Source organism: Triticum urartu, chromosome 3A (assembly GCF_056163025.1).
Source record: "Triticum urartu cultivar PI428250 chromosome 3A, HENAU_Tu73, whole genome shotgun sequence".
Lineage (NCBI taxonomy): Eukaryota > Viridiplantae > Streptophyta > Magnoliopsida > Poales > Poaceae > Triticum > Triticum urartu.
This window is the reverse complement of record NC_141875.1, coordinates 498178600-498200881: the sequence shown is the minus strand read 5'-3', so window position 1 is coordinate 498200881 and position 22282 is coordinate 498178600. Positions and strand designations below refer to the sequence as shown.

The window sequence follows — 22282 nt, the reverse complement described above, 5'->3', positions numbered from 1 at the left end:
TAAAAGGTTGATGTTGGATAAGGAAGAAAACTTAATGGGTTATGTTTTCCTATATCCAAAATGTTATATTGTCTTGGATCATCCAACATGTGGAGCTTGCCTTTTCCTCTCATGCTAGCCAAATTCTTTGCACCAAGTAGAGATACTATTTGTGCTTCCAAACATTCCTTAAACCAGTTTTGCCATGAGAGTCCACCATACCTACCTATGGATTGAGTAAGATCGTTCAAGTAAGTTGTCATTGGTGCATGCAATAAAAATTGCTCTCTAAATATGTATGATCTATTAGTGCGAAGAAAATAAGCTTTATACGAACTTGTGATAGGGAAGAAATAAAAGCGACGGACTGCATAATAAAGGTCTTTATCACAAGAGGCAATATAAAGTGACATTCTTTTGCATTAAGATTTTGTGCATTCAACCATAAAAGCGCATGACAACCTCTGCTTCCCTCTGGGAAGGGCCTATCTTTTACTTTTACCTTCTACCCTTATACAAGAGTCACGGTGATCATCACCTTTCCTTTTTACACTTTTTCCTTTGGCAAGCACTTTGTGTTGGAGCGATCCGGATATATATATATATATATATATATATATATATATCCACTTGGATGTAGGTTTTCATAAATTATTATTGTTGACATTACCCTTGAGGTAAAAGGTTGGGAGGCGAAACTATAAGCCCCTATCTTTCTCTGTGTCCGATTAAAACTTTAAACCCATAAATATCACGTGAGTGTTAGAAATTCTGAAAGATTAAATGATAGTTGAGTATGTGGAGTTTGCTGAACCAAAGCTCTTACATAGACCCTTCCCGAAAATAAGATGAATTGCAATTGTTTGATGACTAAGAGCATGGTCTGTTAGTTTTCAAGAAAGTTTATGATCTATACTTTAACATGTGAATAGCTTGTTACTTGATCATGAGAAGTTTCATGAGTCGAACTATTGTTATGATATATAATGATGCTAGAAAAAGTGATTGGAACTATCATTGATGAAACTTATGCACTTGCTAGCATTCACACTTCATAAATTATTTCTTTTATCATTTACCTACTCGAGGACGAGCAGGAATTAAGCTTGGGGATGCTGATACGTCTCTAAGGTATCTATAATTTATGAAGTATTCATGCTATTATAGTATCCATCTTAGATGTTTTATATGGATTTATATGCTATTTTATATGATTTTTGGGACTAACCTATTAACCTAGAGCCCTGTGCCAGTTTTTGTTTTTCCCTTGTTTTTGAGTATTGCAGAAAAGGAATACCAAACGAAGTCCAATTGACGTGCCAATTTTTGATTAATTTTTATGGACCAAAAGAAGCCCCGGGAGTAAAAGAGTTGGGCTAGAAGAGTCCCGAGCCGTCCATGAGGGTGGGGGCGCGCCCCATCCCCTGGGCGTGGGCCCCTATCTCATGGACGACTCGGAGACCCCCCTGACGTGAAACCGACGCCAAAAATTCCTATAAATACAGAAACCCCCAGAAAATAACCTAGATCGGAAGTTCCGCCACCGCAATCCTCTGTAGCCACGAGAAATCAATCTAGGCCCTCTCTGGCACCCTGCCGGAGGGGGCCATCATCACCGGAGGCTATGGATGAGGATCCAGGAGGGGCCATCATCACCATGAAGGCTAAGGACCAGAGGGAGAACCTCTCCCCATCCAGGGGGAGGCCATGGAGGAGGAAGAACAAGGGGGAGAACCTCTCCTCCTCTCTCTCGGTGGCACCGAAGTGCCATCTGGAGGGGAATCATCGCCATAGTGATCATCTTCATCAACATCACCATCATCATCACCATCCTCATCTCTTTTACGCGGTCCACTCTCCCGCACCCCACTGTAATCCCTACTTGAACATGGTGCTTTATGCCACATATTATGATCCAATGATGTGTTGCCATCCAATGATGTTTTGAGTATATATCATTTGTCTTTGGTTTCATTGATGATCTAGATTGGTATGAGTTGTATGTTTTATTTTGGTGATGTCCTATTGTGCCCTCCATGTCGCGCAAGCATGAGGGATTCCCGCTGTAGGGTGTTGCAATACGTTCATGATTCGCTTATAGTGGATTGCTTGAGTGACAGAAGCATAAACCCGAGTAAGGGGGTTGTTGCGTATGGGATAAAGGGGACTTGATGCTTTAATGCTATGGTTGGGTTTTACCTTAATGATCTTTAGTAGTTGTCGATGCTTGCTAGAGTTCCAATCATAAGTGCATCTGATCCAAGAAGAGAAAGTATGTTAGCTTATGCCTCTCCCTCATATGAAATTGCAATGACGACCATCAGTCTTGTTAACTATTGCGTAGGACAATTCTGCACACCGATCCATCATTATTCCACACTCGCTATTTACAATACTTAAGTAATATATTCTAACTTTATGATAATAGCACCTACTTTTATATTTTAGCTCTCCGATACCATGCAAAGTTATCCTCTTCATACCCACAACGTAGTTTTATTTCTCGTTTCTAGTTGGAAGCAAACATTTGGTGTACGTAGAGTCGTATCAGTGGCAGATAGGATTTGAGAGAATATTGATCTTACCATTAGCTCCTTGTGGGTTCGGCACTCGATATTTATCACTTCCACCTTTGTGAATTGCTACGATGATTCCCTGCACTTGGGGATTATCAGACCCCGCTGCCACGGGAGGGTAGGACAAAAGATGTCATGCAAGTTCTTTTCCATAAGCACGTATGACTATATTCAGAATACATGCCTACATTACATTGATGAACTGGAGCTAGTTCTGTGTCACCCTATGTTATAACTATTGCATGAGGAATCGCATCCGACATAATTATCCATCACTGATCCAACGCCTACGAGCTTTTCACATATGATCTTTGCTTAGTTACTTTTCCATTGCTACTATTACAATCACTACAAAACCAATATTGTTACTTTTGCCACCGTTGCCGTTACTTCCATATTACTTTGCTACTAAATATTTTGCTGCCGATATTAAGTCTTCCAGGTGCGGTTGAATTGACAACTCAACTTTTAATACTTGAGAATATTCTTTGGCTCCCCTTGTGTTGAATCAATAAATTTGGGTTGAATACTCTACCCTCGAAAACTGTTGCGATCCCCTATACTTGTGGGTTATCAAGACTATTTTCTGGCGCCATTGCCGGGGAGCATAGCTCTATTCTTTGAGTCACTATGAGGAACTTGAAAGATGAAAGAACCAAGATTTTTCCCTCAACTAAGAGGGGAGGTAAGGAACTGCCATCTAGCTCTGCACTTGATTCACCTTCTGTTATGAGTAAACTCGCGGCACCTACTCCTGCTATTCATTCTGATATGTCGCATGTTATTGATGATGCCACTTCTACTTTGCATGATGCTTATGATGAAACTACTTCTATGCTTAATAATACTGTGCCACTAGGTGAATTTCTTGATGAACAACTTGATAGGGTTAGAGAGAATGAATTTATTGAAACTGATAATATTGATGAAAGTGATGATGAAGATTCTCCCCCTAGATATGAATTGCCTGATGTGCCTGAGGGTTATGTTATGGATGAAGAAACTCCTAGAGATCTTTTAGCTTGCAAAGATAGATATGATCTTAAGAAACTATTAGCTAAACTGAAAGAAAAGTCTTTGAATGCTAGAATGAAATATGAACCTGCTTTTGCTACTTCACCTATCTGTATTTCTGATAAGGATTATGATTTCTCTGTCGATCCTAAGTTAATTACTTTAGTTGAATTTGAACCTTTTTATGGCTATGAATCTGAAACTGTTGTGGCACATCTTACTAAATTAAATGATATAGCCACCTTGTTCACTAATGAGGAAAAAATTCTTTACTACTATATCCTTAAGTTACTTCCGTTCTCATTAAAGGGTGATGCTAAAACATGGTTTAATTCTCTTGATCGTGGTTGTGTGCGTAGTCCCCAGGATATGATTTATTACTTCTCTGCTAAATATTTCCCCGCTCATAAGAAACAAGCTGCCTTAAGGGAAATATATAACTTTGTGCAAATTGAAGAAGAGAGTCGGGAGGCTTCTCCGATTACTTAATGATTTTCCTAATCATCCTCTCAAGAAAAATGGAATACTTGATATCTTTTATAATGGACTAACCGATGCTTCTAGAGACCACCTGGATAGTTGTGTTGGTTGTGTTTTCAGGGAAAGAACTGTTGATCAAGCTAAATTGCTATTGAATAATATGTTGAGTAATGATAATGATTGGAAACTTCCTGAACCAACTCCTAAGCCAACTCTGAAGAAAAGGGGTATTCTATTTCTTAGTCCTGAAGATATGCAAGAGGCAAAGAAATCTATGAAAGAAAAAGGTATTAAAGCTGAAGATGTTAAGAATTTACCACCTATTGAAGAAATACATGGTCTTGATAACCCGACACAGATAGTAAAGGTAAATTCTCTCATAGATTTAATAAGGTTGAAATCCCATCTACTAAGTTTGCTAGCCAATGCTTGGATGAGTTTGATAATTTTATTGTTAAACAAGAAAACTTCAATGCTTATGTTGGTAGACAATTGAAATGTAATGCTTATATGATTGGACACTTGAGTGGTTATATGTCTAGAGTTAAAGGTGAACTTAAAATTATTAGTAAACATGCTTCTATGGTTACCACTCAAGTAGAACAAGTGCTTAAAGCTCAGAATGATTTGCTCAATGAATTAGATAATAAGAAAAATGAAAATGTTGTTAGAGTTGTGACTAGAGGGGGTAAAATGACTCAGGAACTTCTATATCCTGAGGGCCACCCTAAGAGAATTAAGCAAGATTCTCAAAGAACTAATGTTGATGCACCTAGTTCTTCTAAGAAGAAGAAAAAGAAAAATGATAGGACTTTGCATGCTTCTAGTGAACCTATTGCTGACACACCTGAGAATCATAATGATATTTATATTTTTGATGCTGAAACACAATATGGTAATGAACATGAACCTAGTGATAATATTAATGATGATGTTCATGTTGATGCTCAACCTAGCAATAACAATGATGTAGAGATTGAACCTGATGTTGATCTTGATAACCCACAATCAAAGAATCAACTTTATGATAAGAGAGACTTCGTTGCTAGAAAGCACGGTAAAGAAAGAGAACCATGGGTTCAGAAACCCATGCCTTTTAAGGGTGGAATACCAAAGAAACTAGGAGATCCAGGAGTACCAACTATACCTTGCTCCATTGAAAGAAACTATGTTAAAACTGCTTTATGTGATCTTGGAGCCGGTGTTAGTGTTATGCCTCTCTCTTTATATCGTAGACTTGATTTGAATAAGTTGACACCTACTAAAATATCTTTGCAAATGGCTGTTAAATCAACTGCTATACCTGTCGGTATTTGTGAGGATGTGCCTGTTGTGGTTGCAAACGTTACTATTTTAACGGACTTTGTTGTTCTTGATATTCCTGAGGACGATAGTATGTCTATTATTCTTGGTAGACCCTTTTTGAATACTGCAAGGGTTGTTATTGATTGCAACAAAGGCAATGTCACTTTTCATGTTAATGGTAATGAGCATACGGTACACTTTCCGAGGAAACAACCTCAAGTCCACAGTATAAATTCTATTGGAAAAACTTCAACAATTACTATTGGAGGTTTTGAATTCCCTCTTCCTACTGTCAAGAAGAAATACGATATTCTTATTGTTGGGGATGTGCATATTCCCGTTGAGGTAACTTAGTGTTATTCGAAAATTCTCCGGTTTCATGTTATTTGAAAAGAGTTTGTTAACAAGACTTGATCAACCTTGTTAGTGGATTTATTTTGATGAGCATGAGATGGATGAAGTTGGAAAGCACAACTCTCTGTACCCTCCTTTTCCTTTCTGTTATTTAGATTAAATAAAGCAAAAAATAGTATTTTCTGTCTGTTTTCTGAATTATCCTTGCAATAAAAAATACCCCAAAAATAAAAGTTCTCCAAATGCCCTGAAAATTTTATATGATTTTTTCTAGAATATTTAAGAATTATTGGCACTAAGAACACACCTGGAGGCCACACCACCTGGCCATGAGGGTCCAGGGCGCGCCCCCTGCCTCGTGGACCCCACGTGGGCCCCCTCCACTTATTCTTGCACCCACACACTTCGTCATCCTCTAGAAAAAATCATCCACCATCTCAAACCCGAGTTCTAGCTCATCTTGCTGCCATTTTCGATCTCCTTGCTCAAAGCTCCATTCACAAAACTGCTTTGGGGGATTGTTCTTCGGTATGTGACTCCTCCAATGGTCCAATTAGTTTTTTCTAGTGCTTTATTTATTTCAAATTTTTGCTGCTTAGGTGACCCTGTTCTTGAGTTTTCATGTCAAATTTATGTGGTCAAAAATATTTTTAATGCATGATATGGCCGCTAGTCACTTGTAGGAGTAGTTGCTATCAATCTTGTTGAGTTTTGTTCTTTTTTATTTTGAGTTACTAAAAATTTCAGAAATTTTTTAGAGGAAGAAAAATGTTCAGGAAAATGTACCAAGGTGGTTCCTCGAGTAAGCACGGACCTAGCCTCGCGATACGTGAGCCAGACGATGAACCACCGAGGGAGGCTCAAGTACGGCCTTGTGAATGGCCGTCAGAGGAGTTCATGGTCCAGGCAGGCATCAAGGATGAATTTGACGCGTATGTGCGTAACGCTGATCTTGAGAGCTTCGTGTCAGATAAGTGTAGGCAATACCTCTATCTAACTAATTCATTTGTGAGAAGGTTTAAATTTACATCCTCGTGCAATTCTCACATTGTTTTATTTGATCTTTATGATAAATCATATACCATGGACCTAGAAGATTTTAATATTGCTTGTAAACTCCCGCACTGGGCAATGTTAGTGAACCTCGCAAATCTGAATATAAAGACTTTCTTGCTAGTATTACTGTGGGGGGATCTAGGGAAATAACACAAGCTACCATAGGGAGCATTCATTTCCCTTCCATACATTATTTTGCTCTCTTCATTGGTAGATGCATTAACGGGAAAGATGAGGCTTGTCACATGTGCATTCCAGATCTTAGTGTCCTCAAAAGTGCGGTATTAGGTGATCAACAATATAACTTGGGGGCTATTGTTGCACGTAGGTTGCATCACAACAGTATAAGTGGAGATTTGTTTGGTGGAATTTATGCAACTCGTGTATCTAACTATCTTGATATACCCATACATGGAAATGATATTGAGTTGCCTCCTGCTTATCTAGATTATGAGGCTACGGTTCACCACCAGTTTCTTGAGAGGAACGATCAGTTCCTCCAGTACCGACTAATCTTTGACAAACGGTGCACCATCCATGTTGCTCTCCCTGCTCCTACTTTCTTTGACTTTCATGCAAAAAGGAGATATGTTATAACCAGGGAGGAGGCAAACGAGTACGAGAGGAGGACGGAGGCAGCTCACCTCCAAGCTGTAGCTCGTCAGGAAGTAGCATCTGCATCTAAGTACGACCCCTGTTACAACTTTGGATATCCACCAGGCCAGCCATGGCCATAGACCAACTAGGGCCAAAAGCCTAAGCTTGGGGGAGTACGTATTTCTCACCGACATTACATTCATGTTCACACACTCATTCCAGTTGTCGGTGCTCATACTTTTTCATTGTACTATCCATGCTAGTTTAATTTCTTTTTAAGCTTTCTTCTTGCGTGTTTGAAAAACCTTAATAATAACAAAAAAAATTAGTTGTAGCTTTTAGCTAGTTTACTTTCCATGCTTGTAGTAGTAGTAATTAAAAAGAAAACCCAAAAATATTTCTCGTTCTTCTTTTGCTTGTTGGGAGCTTTCCCGTGTAAATATTTTTGTTTCTTTTATTTTCTTTAGGGGTCGAGAGGAGAAGACCATGATGAAAATGTTGAGTGGCTCTCATATGCATTGTTGTGGATCTAACAAAGAGCCCATGTTAGCTTGTCTTCTCCCTTGTATTGAATGCTTGCAGATTCCAGCTTAGTCCAATGCACGTGCACTATTATTATTATCCACACCGTTTGGTCATGCAAGTGAAAGGCAATAATGACGATATATGATCAATTGATTGAGATGAGAAAAGCTGGTATGAACTTATGAACTCGACCTATCTTGTTTTTGTAAATATGATTAGTTCATCGTTCTTGATTCAGCCTATTGTGAATGAAACATGTTTGCAATGACAATTACAGATTATAGTTGCTCATGCCATGCTTGATTTGCTAGGAGTTTATAATGGTTTACCTTGCGTGCCAACATGCTATTAAAATGGTTGTGATCTGGTATGATAGGATGGTATTCTCGTTTGAACGATTCGAGTGGCTTGACTTGGCACATGTTCACACATGTAGTTGAAACAAAATCAACATAGCCTCCAAGATATTTATGTTCATGGTGAATTATATCCTACTCATGCTTGCATTTAGTGTTGATTAATTTTAATGCATGTTCATGATTGTTGTCGCTCTCTAGCTGGTCGCTTCCTAGTCTCTTTCTAGCCTTCACTTGTACTAAGCGGGAATACTGCTTGTGCATCCACTTCCATAAACCCCAAAAGTTATTCCATATGAGTCCACCATACCTTCCTATATGCGGTATCTACCTGCCGTTCCAAGTAAATTTTTATGTGCCAAACTCAACCTTCAAATGAAATTCTGCTTTGTATGCTCGAATAGCTCATGTATCAACTAGGGCTGTCTATATCTTCCATTCTAGGTGGGTTATTCTCACGAGGAGTGGACTCCGCTCCTCATTCACGAGAAAATGGCTGGTAACCGGGATGCCCAGTCCCATGCTTAAATTAAAATAATTACAAACAAAGCTCCCCCAGGAATGTTGTTAGTTGGAGGGACCCGTTGTTTCGGACAAGCCATGGATTGATGTTTGTTGGTGGTGGGGGAGTATAAAGTTTACCATTCTATTTGGGAACCGTCTATAATGTGTGTAGCATGGAAGATATCGAGATCTCTCGGTTTTTATGTTGACAATGAAAGTATACCACTCAAAATATTATTCATCTCTGTTTCAAAAATCGAGCTCTGACACCTATACAAATCCCTGCTTCCCTCTGCGAAGGGTCTATCTATTTACTTTTATATTGAGTCATCATCCTCTTATTAAAAAGCACCAGTTGGAGAGCACCGCTGTCATTTGCATGTATTACTATTAGTTTACATTGAGTATGATTGTGACTGGATCTCTTTTACCATGAATTACAATGTTTAGTCAGTCCTTGATCTTCAGATGTGCTCTACATTTATGTTTTGTGGTATCAGAAAGGGCTAGCGAGACACCATCTTGTTATATCATATTATGATTGTTTTGAGAAAGTGTTGTCATTCGAGATTTACTATTATTGCTCGCTAGTTGATTATGCCATTGATATGAGTAAACATGAGACCTAAATGCTATTGTGAATATGGTTAGTTCATAATATTTGCCGAAAACTTGAATGCTGGCTTTACATACTTACAACAACAAGATCAAACAGAGTTTGTAAAAGTTTTTCTTTATCACTTTCAGTTTGTCAACTGGATTGCTTGAGGACAAGCAAAGGTTTAAGCCTGGGGGAGCTGATACATCTCCATTGTATCTACTTTTCCAAACACTTTTGACCTTGTTTTGGACTCTAACTTGCATGATTTGGATGGAACTAACCCGGACTGACGTTGTTTTTAGCAGAATTGCCATGGTGTTATTTTTGTGCAGAAATAAAAGTTCTCGGAATGACCTGAAACTTCACGGAGAATATTTTTGGAATTTATAAAAAATACTGGCAAAAGAATCAACACCAGGGGGGCCACACCCTGTCCACGAGGGTGGGGGCGCGCCCAGCCCCCTAGGGTGCGCCCCCTGTCTCGTGGGCCCCCTGAGGCTCCACCGACCTCAACTCCAACTCTATATATTCACGTTCGGGGAGAAAAAAATTAGGGAGAAGGATTCATCATGTTTTACGATACGGAGCCACCGCCAAGCCCTAATCTCTCTCGGAGGGCTGATCTGGAGTCCATTCGGGGCTCCGAAAAGGGGAATACGTCGCCATCGTCATCATCAACCTTCCTCCATCACCAATTTCATGATGTTCATCGTCGTGCGTGAGTAATTCCATCATAGACTCGCTGGACAGTGATGGGTTGGATGAGATTTATCATGTAATCGAGTTAGTTTTGTTAGCGTTTGATCCCTGGTATCCATTATGTGTGAGATTGATGTTGCTATGACTTTGCCATGCTTAATGCTTGTCATTAGGGCCCGAGTGCCATGATTTCAGATCTGAACCTATGTGTTATGATCCTATTTTGCAAGTCAATAGTCACCTACTATGTGTTATGATCCAGTAACCCCGAAGTGACAATAATCAGGACCACTCCCGGTGATGACTATAGTTTGAGGAGTTCATGTATTCACTAAGTGTTAATGCTTTGGTCTGGTACTCTATTAATAGGAGGCCTTAATATCCCTTAGTTTCCAATAGGACCCCACTGCCACACGAGGGTAGGAAAAAAGATGCCATGCAAGTTCTTTTCCATAAGAACGTATGACTATATTCGGAATACATGCCTACATTACATTGATGAACTGGAGCTAGTTCTGTGTCACCCTATGTTATAACTGTTGCATGAGGAATCGCATCCGACATAATTATCCATCACTGATCCAATGCCTATGAGCTTTTCACATATTGATCTTTGCTTAGTTACTTTTCCATTGCTACTGTTACAATCACTACAAAACCAATACTGTTACTTTTGCCACCGTTACCGTTACTTCCATATTACTTTGCTACTAAATATTTTGCTGCAGATATTAAGTCTTTCAGGTGCGGTTGAATTGACAACTCAATTGTTAATACTTGAGAATATTCGTAGGCTCCCCTTGTGTCGAATCAATGAATTTGGGTTGAATACTCTACCCTCGAAAACGGTTGTGATCCCCTATACTCGTGGGTTATCACAAAGCATCAAATATTTTATCACATTTAGCAATGTTAAAAGTAAACTTCATCTCTTCATCATGGTTCTTATGAATCGGTTTCCGATCATTGCAGATAAATGGTTTGTCCTTAGAGGTCCAAAAAAATTCAGTAGCATAAATATCACCCTCATCGTTCGAGTGCTCACTATCATACTCAACCATATTCATCTTAGGACGATCAGTTTTATACCTATGCACCTCTTTAAGATCTTTGCTTCGGCTTTCTTGAGCCAAAGCCCTTTGTAAGACTTGGTTGATACTTGAAAACTCATAGCCTTACAACTTTTCTCTAATGTGAGTTCTTAAACCACTAAGCACGAGATCAGCCAAGACTCTCTCAGTTATCACCAAACTATAGCACCAGTTTTTTGTATCTCTAAATCTTTTGACATGATCGGAAACTGATTCATCATGCTTTTGCTTAACCGATGTCGGATGGGATAGTTTAAGCTCATTGTCACCACTGTAGAAGTGGTCATGAAACTTTTGCTCCAGGTGAAACCATATACTAACACGAGAAAGCAGTATCGGTTAATGATAAAGGAAAATAGCGTACTTTCCACTCGTCTCGTGAACTTGCCTCACCTAATTGCGCCATGTACTGACTAACATGCTCCCATGTAGTCTTTGTTCCCTCTCCGCTAAATCTAACAAAATCTGGAACTTTATATCCGTGAGGACATGGCACGACATAAAAATTTTCTAGATATGGTTTCCTGGAAATTCGTGGTTTAGGTAGCTCAATCCCACAATGCTTTCGGAGCACCCTAGACATCTCCTCTATGACATTAGCCAAAATATCACTCGTATTGAGCGGCGTTGCGTGTGGTTGTTGTGCATGGTGAATATGATTTCTAATAGCTGGTGACGTGTATGTTGTACCATAGTTCGGCAACAATCCACTTGGACTTGCCGAACCGTAACCTAGCAACATAGTTGGATTCACTGAACTTGGTATGTCCATGGCAGGACTAAAGGGTGGAGCAACAAGTTGGTTCGTCTGACTGGGATAAGAATTCAATGGCACGGGGGACGCCGATGAAATAGGTAAAGTTGGACTAAAGTTTTCTATGCCAGCAGACATACTACCACTACCACTAGATGATTGAGGAGTATTTTTTTTAGCAGTATTATTGTCTATGATAGCTTGGTAAATAAGATCATTATTCTGAGCAATAAGAGTAGTAATTTCATTCGACTGTTCAGGAGAGAAGATTTTGCTTACAGCCGGCTCTACCTGCTCGTTGTGAAGAGTAGGAAACTTGATTTCTTCAATTGAAGTAATGTTGCCTTGGCGATCCTTTTTGAACAAAGCAAGGAACTCCTGCATCTCCTTCTCTTCACGCGTCTTCTTATACTCCGCATAAGCTTGGCGATGGTGTGCCGATAATTCCTCAAAATTGGACTTGATAATGTTATCGGCATCCACTTCAGATGGCTTGGGAAGATCGACCATGATGGATGATAATGATTGCTCTTTGATCCCCAGTGGAGTCGCCAAAAAGTGTGTTCGCACACGAACACGTCACCGTGCACCCTCGGCGTCGAGCGCGATACGCAAGACACATCGCCGAAGGAGGCTCGCCGGAAGCGCGATACGCAAGACAATCCGACGGGCGCTTTTGAAGACCCGAAACCCCACGCGGCCAGGAGAGACCCCGTCTGGATGCATGGCGGTGATGGGCTGCCCTAGATCGGTTCGCCCGCCCCTAGGACTTCGTAGATCGAAGCTCTCTAAAGCGAAGAACACCGACAAACGAGAAGCAGAAAACTAGGGTAGGAGATAAAAATTTGTAGATGGGTTTTGCGACTGTGTGTTGTGTTTTCAATCGGCCGTCACCGCTCAAGTATGTAAGAGGCGGATGGACTTCCCGTGCAAGGAAAGGTTAGAATTCACGTTCAAAACCCTAGTTTGGGTCCAACTCGAAATCCGAACTTTCCAAAACTGTTTGGTTTACAACCTGGCTGCACCTTGTGGGTCACTTTTGAGGCAGTAAACAACCTCCGATGAGAATGCATCAAAGGCATGTTTATTTGTTTTGACGAGACGAACAACTTTTGTGTTGAACGTTTTCCGATTAAAGGCCATCTTCAGGGCCAAATTGCTCGCGCAAAACATGTAATTATTCAAGCAATTCATCAGACATACTCACATGTGTGCCTAGTCCCAGGCGTCATATTTTGCCCACTGCAGGATTAGGCTGTGCGGGCTCTAACTTTTGCATACGGCCTTGGATTGAGACGGTATTTATATCAAAATCGATCGTTTCGATGGACGAATACAATTCGTGTAGATCAGTTTTTCCATATGAGGCCGTCTTGAGGGCGTAATCAGCCGAACAGTGTTCTGGATACAAAACCTCAGTACTTCGAATACAACTTCGGCCTTAGAGATGAGCTATAGTTCAAATATCAAAGTTTCTCCTTTTGACGATACGGAACTTTCTCACTTTGAGCATTTTTTCATTTCAGGCTTCCTTAATTATGTTTTTGACCATGTCAAAATTTGATATCAATAGAGACCATGTTGGATGATAAACTGCTTTCAAATAGCACGGTGCAGACGGGTCAGCTTTGGAGATGCCCTGGCGGTTCCTCTTCATCGATCGTGATGAAACGAAAGGCATGGAAGCACGGCACAGAGCTTGGGCGGAAACCAGGAGAAGTGTGTTTGCTAGGCGTGAGGCTTTACAGTTACGTGCAGAGCCTTTTTCTTCTCCGAAGCAAAGGAAGCGTGCGTACGTACGTGTTGTTTCCCCTGCTGTCGTGTAGAGGACACTCTGGAAACATCCTTTATTTTCTTTGTCGAAAAGGGAGGGAATGAGTCGAGCAGAGCTCATCCTCGCGAGTACCGACACTACTACCTTTGCTTACGGAAAGGTGGACCAAGGATTCTCGCACTGCCGGCCGTAGCGTATACCACCACCTGAATACGATCGATCGTACGCGGTTGCAGTCCCCTGAACTGTCTGGAGTTTTGACCGCTCAGTACGGTTGGGGCCGTGTTCAAATTGTACTGGATAGTGCAGAGGCCAAATGAAACAATGTTTTCTTACCGGTATGCTACCACGTACTACGGTACTGGTAGTGGAGTACTCGGAACAAAAGCAGGCAGGCAGCAACTCGACCGAAGAGGATGGAAGTAACTGCAGCAATCAAGGTGAAGGTGGCGATGCATAGCCTAGCTAAGCTGGTTCGCCGGTTCCTGCCTGCCTGCCTGCGGTGCGCGGCAAGGCAACCGTCCGCATCTGCTGGCTGCCTTGGCACCGCCGCGGCCCCACCCAAAAGCCACCCCCGCCGGGGGGTGCAGGCGGGCAGGGTGGGTGCTCTCACGCACGCGCACGTGGCCGCACGTGCCCGGAGTCGTGAGCCGCACTGTTCTGTTCACCTCACTCGCCGGCGACCAAGGCGGGCAACAAGAGCTAGCTGCACGGGGGGCCAGCACAGCAAAAGCCCACGGCAACGCTCGCTCGCCACCCCGGCCGGCCACGGCGCATGCATGCATGTGAGCCGGGTCGACACCCCCCACTACGCTCGCCCGCTTCGCACGCCCCCTCCCGCTTAATTAACTCGCAGCGAATCTGTGCTCCTTGATCCCTCCCTCCCTCCTTCCATCCATCTCGCCCCGGCGGTGACGGACCTCTCTCATTAGCTTCGTTGATGATTTGTATATCGAGGCTAGAGGTAGAGGACAGGGGCCGTGGCATTGACCGCACAAGCTGCCAGCGCGCACGTCAGTACGTACGTACGTGCAGAAGATGCGCGCGTGAGCCCGGCTTTGATCCGTGCAATCCTGTCTTCCAATGCACAAGCCGAGTAGCAGACAGAAGCATTGTGCAGATGTGCAATGCTGGTGGTTTGCTAGCAAAATTACCGTGCACCGTCGCTGCTGCTGGCGGCCGAGGCGCAGGCGTTGGTGCTACCGAGGCCGGGGGCACATTCATGCTCCGGCGCCAGGGGCATATTCAGAGGAGGTGGTAATTCTTTGTCAAACCGGATGAATGAATTGACGCGGCAGTAGCGTAAGCCCAGCACCCGATGGCAGGATAAACAAACGCTCATTCCAGCATCTGGATCGCCAACGCCTGCCTGCGTGTCTGGGATCACGAGGACGCAAAATATTGTACTCCGCGCTGCCGCGCTCCCGTCAGAGTTTCAGAGGCTCTCCCCGTCCCGCTCGTAGCAGCTCCAGTATTCTACTCTATCTATCTCGGGTTTCTCTATTGCCACCCCCATGTGAGCCACCGCGCGTCGCCGGGCGCCCTGCCGCCCCGATCACCCGTTTTATACGCCCCTCCACTTGTCGCCGGCTGGTGGCGCCGAGCGGTGAGCGCCAACATGCCCTCGCACTTCCACTGCTGCCGAATTACTTCTCCCGCTCGCCAACGGCGCTGCACTTATTCAGTGTTCGTCCATTACGTGTACATGCGTACGGGCCAGCCCGTAAAACGCACGCGGTAACTTAGGCTTTCCAGGGCCGGTGGGCCGTGGTGGCCGTGCTATCTATAAGTAGTACTCCCTTTATTCTAAAATATAGTGTGCCCGTATTTTCCGAGGTCCGACTTTGACCATAAATTTAACCAACGAGACCAACTGCGGCGAAAGAAAAAATTATATAATTGAAAACTTCTTTCGAATACGAATTCACTAATATAATTTTTGCTCCCGCCGCAATCGGTCTTGATAGTTAAATTTACGGTTAAAGTTGAAGCACGGGGATAGAGGAAGCACTACATTGTGGAATGGAGGGAGTAGAGACAAATGAGTGCATACGCCAGCCAGCATCGTTGGAGTACGGTGGCCTGCTTAGTTTCTGGCATTGTGCTGCTCTTCTGAGTTCTGACCTCTGACGGCAGTCAGTGTTGGTTACGGCGAGGTAAAACGACGCTTCACCAGGCCACTTGGCAATGGCAATCCAGGCGAGGTTGCAGCAGCGAGGGTGTGTGTGTGAATGACGCTGCTTATCCAGAAACCCACGGAAAGGTGGTACCCCGTGCGAGGTGCAGCCTGCAGCAGCGCAATGATGAACCCTAGTTACCCCCAACAGCACCACCACCAGGCAACGCCTACAGGCCAGGACCAAAGGAGGACGCTCTGATTGGATCCAACGAGCGAGAGGGCATCTTTTTTTCACGCGAGACTCTAACCTAATCATCCCGTGTGAGTTCCGACGGACGGACTGATGGAGCGATGGTGGTTGGGCAATGGCACTCTCGCCGCCTCCTCCCTCAGGTAACTTTGCTCGTTCGGTTGCGCACACAACATCTGTGACATGAGTGCACGCATGCCAGAGCGGAGGGAGCAGCCATGAGATTCATCCTTGCTTACCATCATACTCATACCATGCCAAAGCTATCTGCTGGACTGGAGATTTGCATGAATGGGAGTTATCTCGATCCAACAATTGGCCGAAAAAATTGTTTTCATATTCTAGCTAGGCGCAGAAAAAGAAGCAAAAATCGAAACGAAAAGTATTTGTATTACAAAATGCTAAGAAATAAAAGGACTCAACGCCCTAGAATTAGTTTCTGAGGGGTAATTAAGAGTGAACTAATCAAGCGGGAAACTGGGGAGGATCATGAACTAAATGGACACGAAAATTTCGAGCTCAACAAAAAGCACACGGGCTAACCAAACGGAAGCAGAGAGAAAACTGGGAAAATATAACTCCTAATAAGCAAACATTTGCAGTTCTTCCGATATTTCCGGCTCTTGGGGTTTTAGCTGCTTTTAATTATTATTTCTGGGCTAAACTGATCAGTTCTAACAGACTGACGACTCGTCTAGATGAGCTGCTGCCGGTAGTCTGCCGTCCCTAGGCGGTGGTGGATCAAGAAGTCGTCGCCGCCGCCGAGGATGGGCGGCGCCGCCGGCCCATCGAACAGCAGGTGGCTCTCCATGTGCATTATCCTCCCGACGCCGCCGGCGACCGCGTGCTGCTGGAGCTGCGACGGCTGGTGGTGGTGGTGCATCTCCCTCTGGCGGCGGAGCTCGAGCACCTTGCGGTGGGAGTTGGAGTGCCTCGACGTCACGAACGTCGGGCTCGCGGCCGGGCGGTACTCCGGCACCAGCCGCCCCGACTTGTAGCGCACCCCGCACGCGTTGCACAGCGTCTTGGGGCCCATGGGCCCCGTCCTCCACTGCGGCGTCTTGTCCGTCTCGCAGTGCAGGCACCGCCGACCTTCGTTGGCCGCCGCCGTGACGCCCGAAGGCGCTGTGGGCGCGCTCACCGACTGAGTCTGAGCCTGTGCCTGCGCCTGCGGCGGCACCTCCTTCTTCTTGGCCGGCTTGGAAGGCTTCTTGACATGGAACGCCTGGGCTGAGACGCCAGACTCCGCCGGCGAGATGGCCATGGACGCCGGGGACGGCGGGGAGGCCGGGGCCGGCGGGAGAACGAGCAGGCGGGACGACCAGTTGCCCGGCGCAACGCGGGAGCGCTTGCTACGGGCCTTGGCGGGGACGGGGCCCTCCGGCAGGAACACGCCGGGCTGCGCCGTGGCAGCGGTGGCCGCCGGAGCAGGCGGCCCGTTCGCCGAGGGGAAGCCGCCGGAGGGGATGCCAGAGATGAGCTGCAGCTTGTGTAGGTCCTCCGTGGCGAAGCTCTCCTCGCCCTCGCCCATGTAGTTGGACAGCCATTCCAGCTCCGCCAGCTGATCGTACTGCGCACAATTCACATCAAGTTTGATTAGCAACAGCTCATGCATGCGTGTTCAGTAATTTGCTTCGTTTCGAGAACTCCATAATTGTTAAGCTAAAAACTTGGAAAGCCACTCGAATTCTTGTGCGCGTACGGAAGCGTCCAGCTAGCGCTGAACGCGAAAGCTGCTATTTTTGGTAGTGTGCAGTGCCGTTTACGCGTGGCAGCTGTTTCCTATTTCGGTTACTCTCTCTGCGAGAGAAAACTGCATTCATGCGTAATTGTGGAGGATATTTTTTGGAGCGGTTTAATTGCGGACTATTTATCGTGAAATCACTCTTAAATATCCGTATATGCATTTTTCCATGAATTTGCCTCGTGTAAATGGAAGAGATTAATAAGGACGGAAAAAACGTAAAGTCGTTCAGTTAATTAGCGGAGAAGAATTCCGACGAACAATTGATGATGCGATACGAAAAAGGAGCACAACAGAAGGATGGATGGAGAATTTACCGGCTCGCAGAGGCCGCCGGAGAAGTCGCCGTCGGCGAGACCGGAGAAGGAGTTGCTGCAGCTGTCGAGGGCCGTGACGGTGGACGAGTCGGCCGACGCGTTCCCGAACCCGGCCTCCTGCTTGACGACGACTGCGGCGGCGGAGGCGGCGTTGGCCGGCAGGAACGGCGCGTCGCCCACCCCTTCCTCCTCCTCCTCCTCGTCGTCGCACGGCAGCGCGAGGAGGTCGTCGACGACGAAGAGGTCGGAGCCCTTCTTGTCGCGGGCGTAGTAGTCGGGCGCCGTGGCCTCCATGGCCGCCGCGAGAGCGGTGGACGCACGCAACGATTCTATCTGCGGCGCTGCGTTGCTCGGCGCTTTTTTGTTTGGTTTTGTACGTGGGCTGCGCGAGGGGGGCGGAGATAACGCGAGGGGGGCGAGAGGAGGAGTGCTGGTAGCAGGAGTAGTAGGGTTTAATTGGCGTGGAGCTGAGGAGGAGAGGTCAGCTGTAGGGAACGATTCTTAAGGAGTAAATAAAGCCAAGAGCAGCGAGAGCCACTGAGGCATGCACCACCAACAGTGCCCCCCGCCCCACCCTCCGGCCCCGCCCCCGGCCCCGGCCTAGCCAGCACCCTTTTTATCCGAGCAGTAAAACTTATCGGGTTCCAAAGTTACTTGGTAGTAATCCCAGGCCCAGCAACCTGTTTTACGGTTTATCCTCGGCTCCGCCAAGCATATTCTTTGCTGCCTGCGCCGCGCGCGTCGTGCGAGGCAGCCACTGCTGGCTACAACCGCGGCCCGCGGCTGGACTGGAGTTTCACGTCGCGTCTGGCGACGCAGGTGGATTTTGTGGGGTGCCGTCAGGTCACGTGGGGGTAATTCTCTCTCTTTGCTTCAGGGTTGATCGGGATTGCCGTTCGCCCGTCTCCTTGGAACCTGCTGCGAAGCTTCCTTTTTTCACCGTACGGGGAAGGTTTGCCGTCCAGAAAGAGGAGTTCAAATCGTAAGCTAGCTCGGAGGGTACTCGCGTCGCAAACTGCTCCGTTAGACCAGCGGCGGTTTTACTTGCCAACTCAACTGAACTTTGGGAAACGGTGAGCAAGAGGAAGTAGCAGGCTGTTATGAAATGAATGGATGGAAAGGGGAGGTTGTTATAGGAGGCTAGGTGGATACAAACTCTTGCTCTTGCAAGGCCTTTTCATCTTTGGAATGCAGGTAATTCGGCGAATTAAGGGCATCTCCACTTTCTAGGGCTTTTGGGGTACTTTGACGACATACCGCTTATGCAAGTTGGTCTTGACTCTCACCTGATGAGAAGGAAGTAGGATTTCTGTGTCCGTCGTCAAACCTTAAGGAGGAAACTATAGTGGTATTCGTGGCACTAGGCGATTTGACAGAGGGTTGAGAGATAACTATTAGTATAGGACAAGGGAGTTGGATGATGATAGATATAGGAACCCTAATTTCAGAGGTGAAGGCTTTGAGTAGAGGAATATTGATGGTGGAGTTAATAAGAATCAGGGTCCCAAGATCTTCAATGGTCTACTTTTGCTTAGGGGGCTACGCGGTCTGTCAATCAGATCTCTCAGGATCAGAGAGGTATTGGGGACACATGTATTTCTTCTCAGGTGTCTGTTGCTCATGATTTAGGATCAAACAATAAGATGATTCATGATCTGATGCAACAACAGTTGTGGTTCAGAGCGCCTCTTCCATGCTGCCAAGTTCTTCTAAGTCAGGAGGTGGGGTGTTAGATTCTGCTGGTGGTGAGAAAGGAAAGGGAGCTATGGATTCCTCTGCTGGTGGAAGTGCTGAGACTGCCTTTACTTCTGGGAAGATTGTTGGCAAGAGTAGTTTTTGAAGGAAATATGCCCTAGAGGCAATGATAAAGTTGTTATTTATATTTCCTTATATCATGGTAAATGTTTATTATTCATGCTAGAATTGTATTAACCGGAAACTTAGTACATGTGTGAATACATAGACAAAACAGAGTGTCCCTAGTATGCCTCTACTTGACTAGCTCGTTAATCAAAGATGGTTAAGTTTCCTGACCATAGACATGTGTTGTCATTTGATGAACGGGATCACATCATTAGAGAATGATGTGATGGACAAGACCCATCCGTTAGCTTAGCATAAATGATCGTTTAGTTTTATTGCTATTGCTTTCATCATGACTTATACATGTTCCTCTGACTATGAGATTATGCAACTCCCGAATATCGAAGGAACACCTTGTGTGCTATCAAACGTCACAACGTAACTAGGTGATTATAAAGATGCTCTACAGGTGTCTCCGATGGTGTTTGTTGAGTTGGCATAGATCGAGATTATGATTTGTCACTCCGTGTATTGGAGAGGTATCTCTGAGCCCTCTCGGTAATGCACGTCACTATAAGCCTTGCAAGCAATGTGACTAATGAGTTAGTTGCGGGATGATGCATTATGAAATGAGTAAAGAGACTTGCCGGTAACGAGATTGAACTAGGTATGATGATACCGACGATCGAATCTCGGGAAAGTAGCATACCGATGACAAAGAGAACAACGCATATTGTTGTGCGGTTTGACCGATAAAGATCTTCGTAGAATATGTAGGAGTCAATATGAGCATCCAGGTTCCGCTATTGGTTATTGACCGGAGATGTGTCTCGGTCATGTCTACACAGTTCTCGAACCCGTAGGGTCCGCACGCTTAAAGTTCGATGACAATTTGTATTATGAGTTATTTGATTTGATGACCGAAGTTTGTTCAGAGTCCCGGATGAGATCACGGACATGACGAAGAGTCTCGAAGTGGTCGAGACGTAAAGATCGATATATTGGAAGGCTATATTCGGACATCGGAAAGGTTCTGAGTGGTTCGGGTATTTTTCGGAGTACCGGAGAGTTACGGGAATTCGCCGGGAGAAGTATTGGGCATTCATGGGCCTTAGTGGAAAGGAGAGAAGGGCCACAAGGGGAGGCCGCGCGCCCCCTCATGGGCTGGTCCGAATTGGACTAGGGAGGGGGCGGCGCCCCCCTCTTTCCTTCTCCCTCTCCTCTCCTTCCTTCTTCTCCTACTTGGGCTAGGAAAGGGGGAAACCTACTCCTAGTAGGAGTAGGAATCCCCCCTTTGGGCGCGCCCCTTGTGGCCGGTCCTTCACCTCCTCCCCTCCTTTATATACGGGGTAGGGGGGCACCCCATAGACACACAAGTTGATCTTTAGCCGTGGGCGGTGCCCCCCTCCACAGTTTTCCACCTCGGTCATATTGTCGTAGTGCTTAGGCGAAGCCCTGCGTCGGTAACTTTATCATCACCGTCAACACGCTGGCGTGCTGACGAAACTCACCCTCGGCCTCAACTGGATCAAGAGTACGAGGGACATCTCCGAGCTGAACATGTGCAGATCACGGAGGTGCCGTGCATTCGGTACTTGATCAGTTGGACCGCAAAGACGTTCGACTACATAATCGCGTTACTCAACGCTTCCGCTTTCGGTCTACAAGGGTACGTAGACACACTCTCCCCTCTTGTTGCTATGCATCTCCTAGATAGACCTTGTGTGATCGTAGGAATTTTTTTGAAATAATGCGTTCCCCAACAGTGGTATCAGGGCCAGATTTATGTGTAGATGTTATATGCACGAGTAGAACACAAAGGAGTTGTGGGCGTGGGTATATACATATTGCTTGTCGTCACTATTTGTTTCTTGATTCGGCGGTATTGTTGGATGAAGCCGCCCGGACCTACATTACATGACCGCGTTCATGAGACTGGTTCTACCGATGTGCTTTGCACATAGGTGGCTAGAGGGTGTCTGTTTCTCCAACTTTAGTTGAATCGGATTCAATGAACATGGTTCTTTCTGAAGATCAAAAGGCAATCACTATACCACCACTACAAAAAATACACTTCCATGATGATACGTGTTTGTCACAGTAGGTCACGTTTTCTGTCATGCATGTACATCCATGACAAATTTATGACAGAATCAAGACAGTCATACATGTGTTGTCGTAGAAGTGCTCCATGACATCACCAAAATTATCATCACGGAAGTGTCCACTTTCATGACGATAAATCGCGCGTCATGAAAGTGCTTTCGTTAAGGGTGACCGACACGTGACATCCACCGTAACGGAACGCCGTTAAGCTATCGGGTCCGTTTTTGGATCTGATAACCCGTTAACAGCCCGGACCAATGGTGATTTTCCACGTGTAA

The 22282-nt window shown here is 45.1% G+C and overlaps 1 protein-coding gene across 1 annotated transcript; it reads right to left on the bottom strand.

Moving 5' to 3' along the window:
* Positions 1-16407: 16407 nt before the first annotated feature.
* On the bottom strand, positions 16408-18579 carry LOC125544632 (GATA transcription factor 12). Its single transcript, XM_048708376.2, has 2 exons — positions 18096-18579; positions 16408-17604 (listed from the first exon to the last, which is right to left on the bottom strand). The coding sequence occupies exons 1-2, from the start codon at positions 18387-18389 to the stop codon at positions 16729-16731; spliced, it is 1170 nt and encodes a 389-aa protein (XP_048564333.1). The 5' UTR covers positions 18390-18579; the 3' UTR covers positions 16408-16728.
* Positions 18580-22282: the final 3703 nt, after the last annotated feature.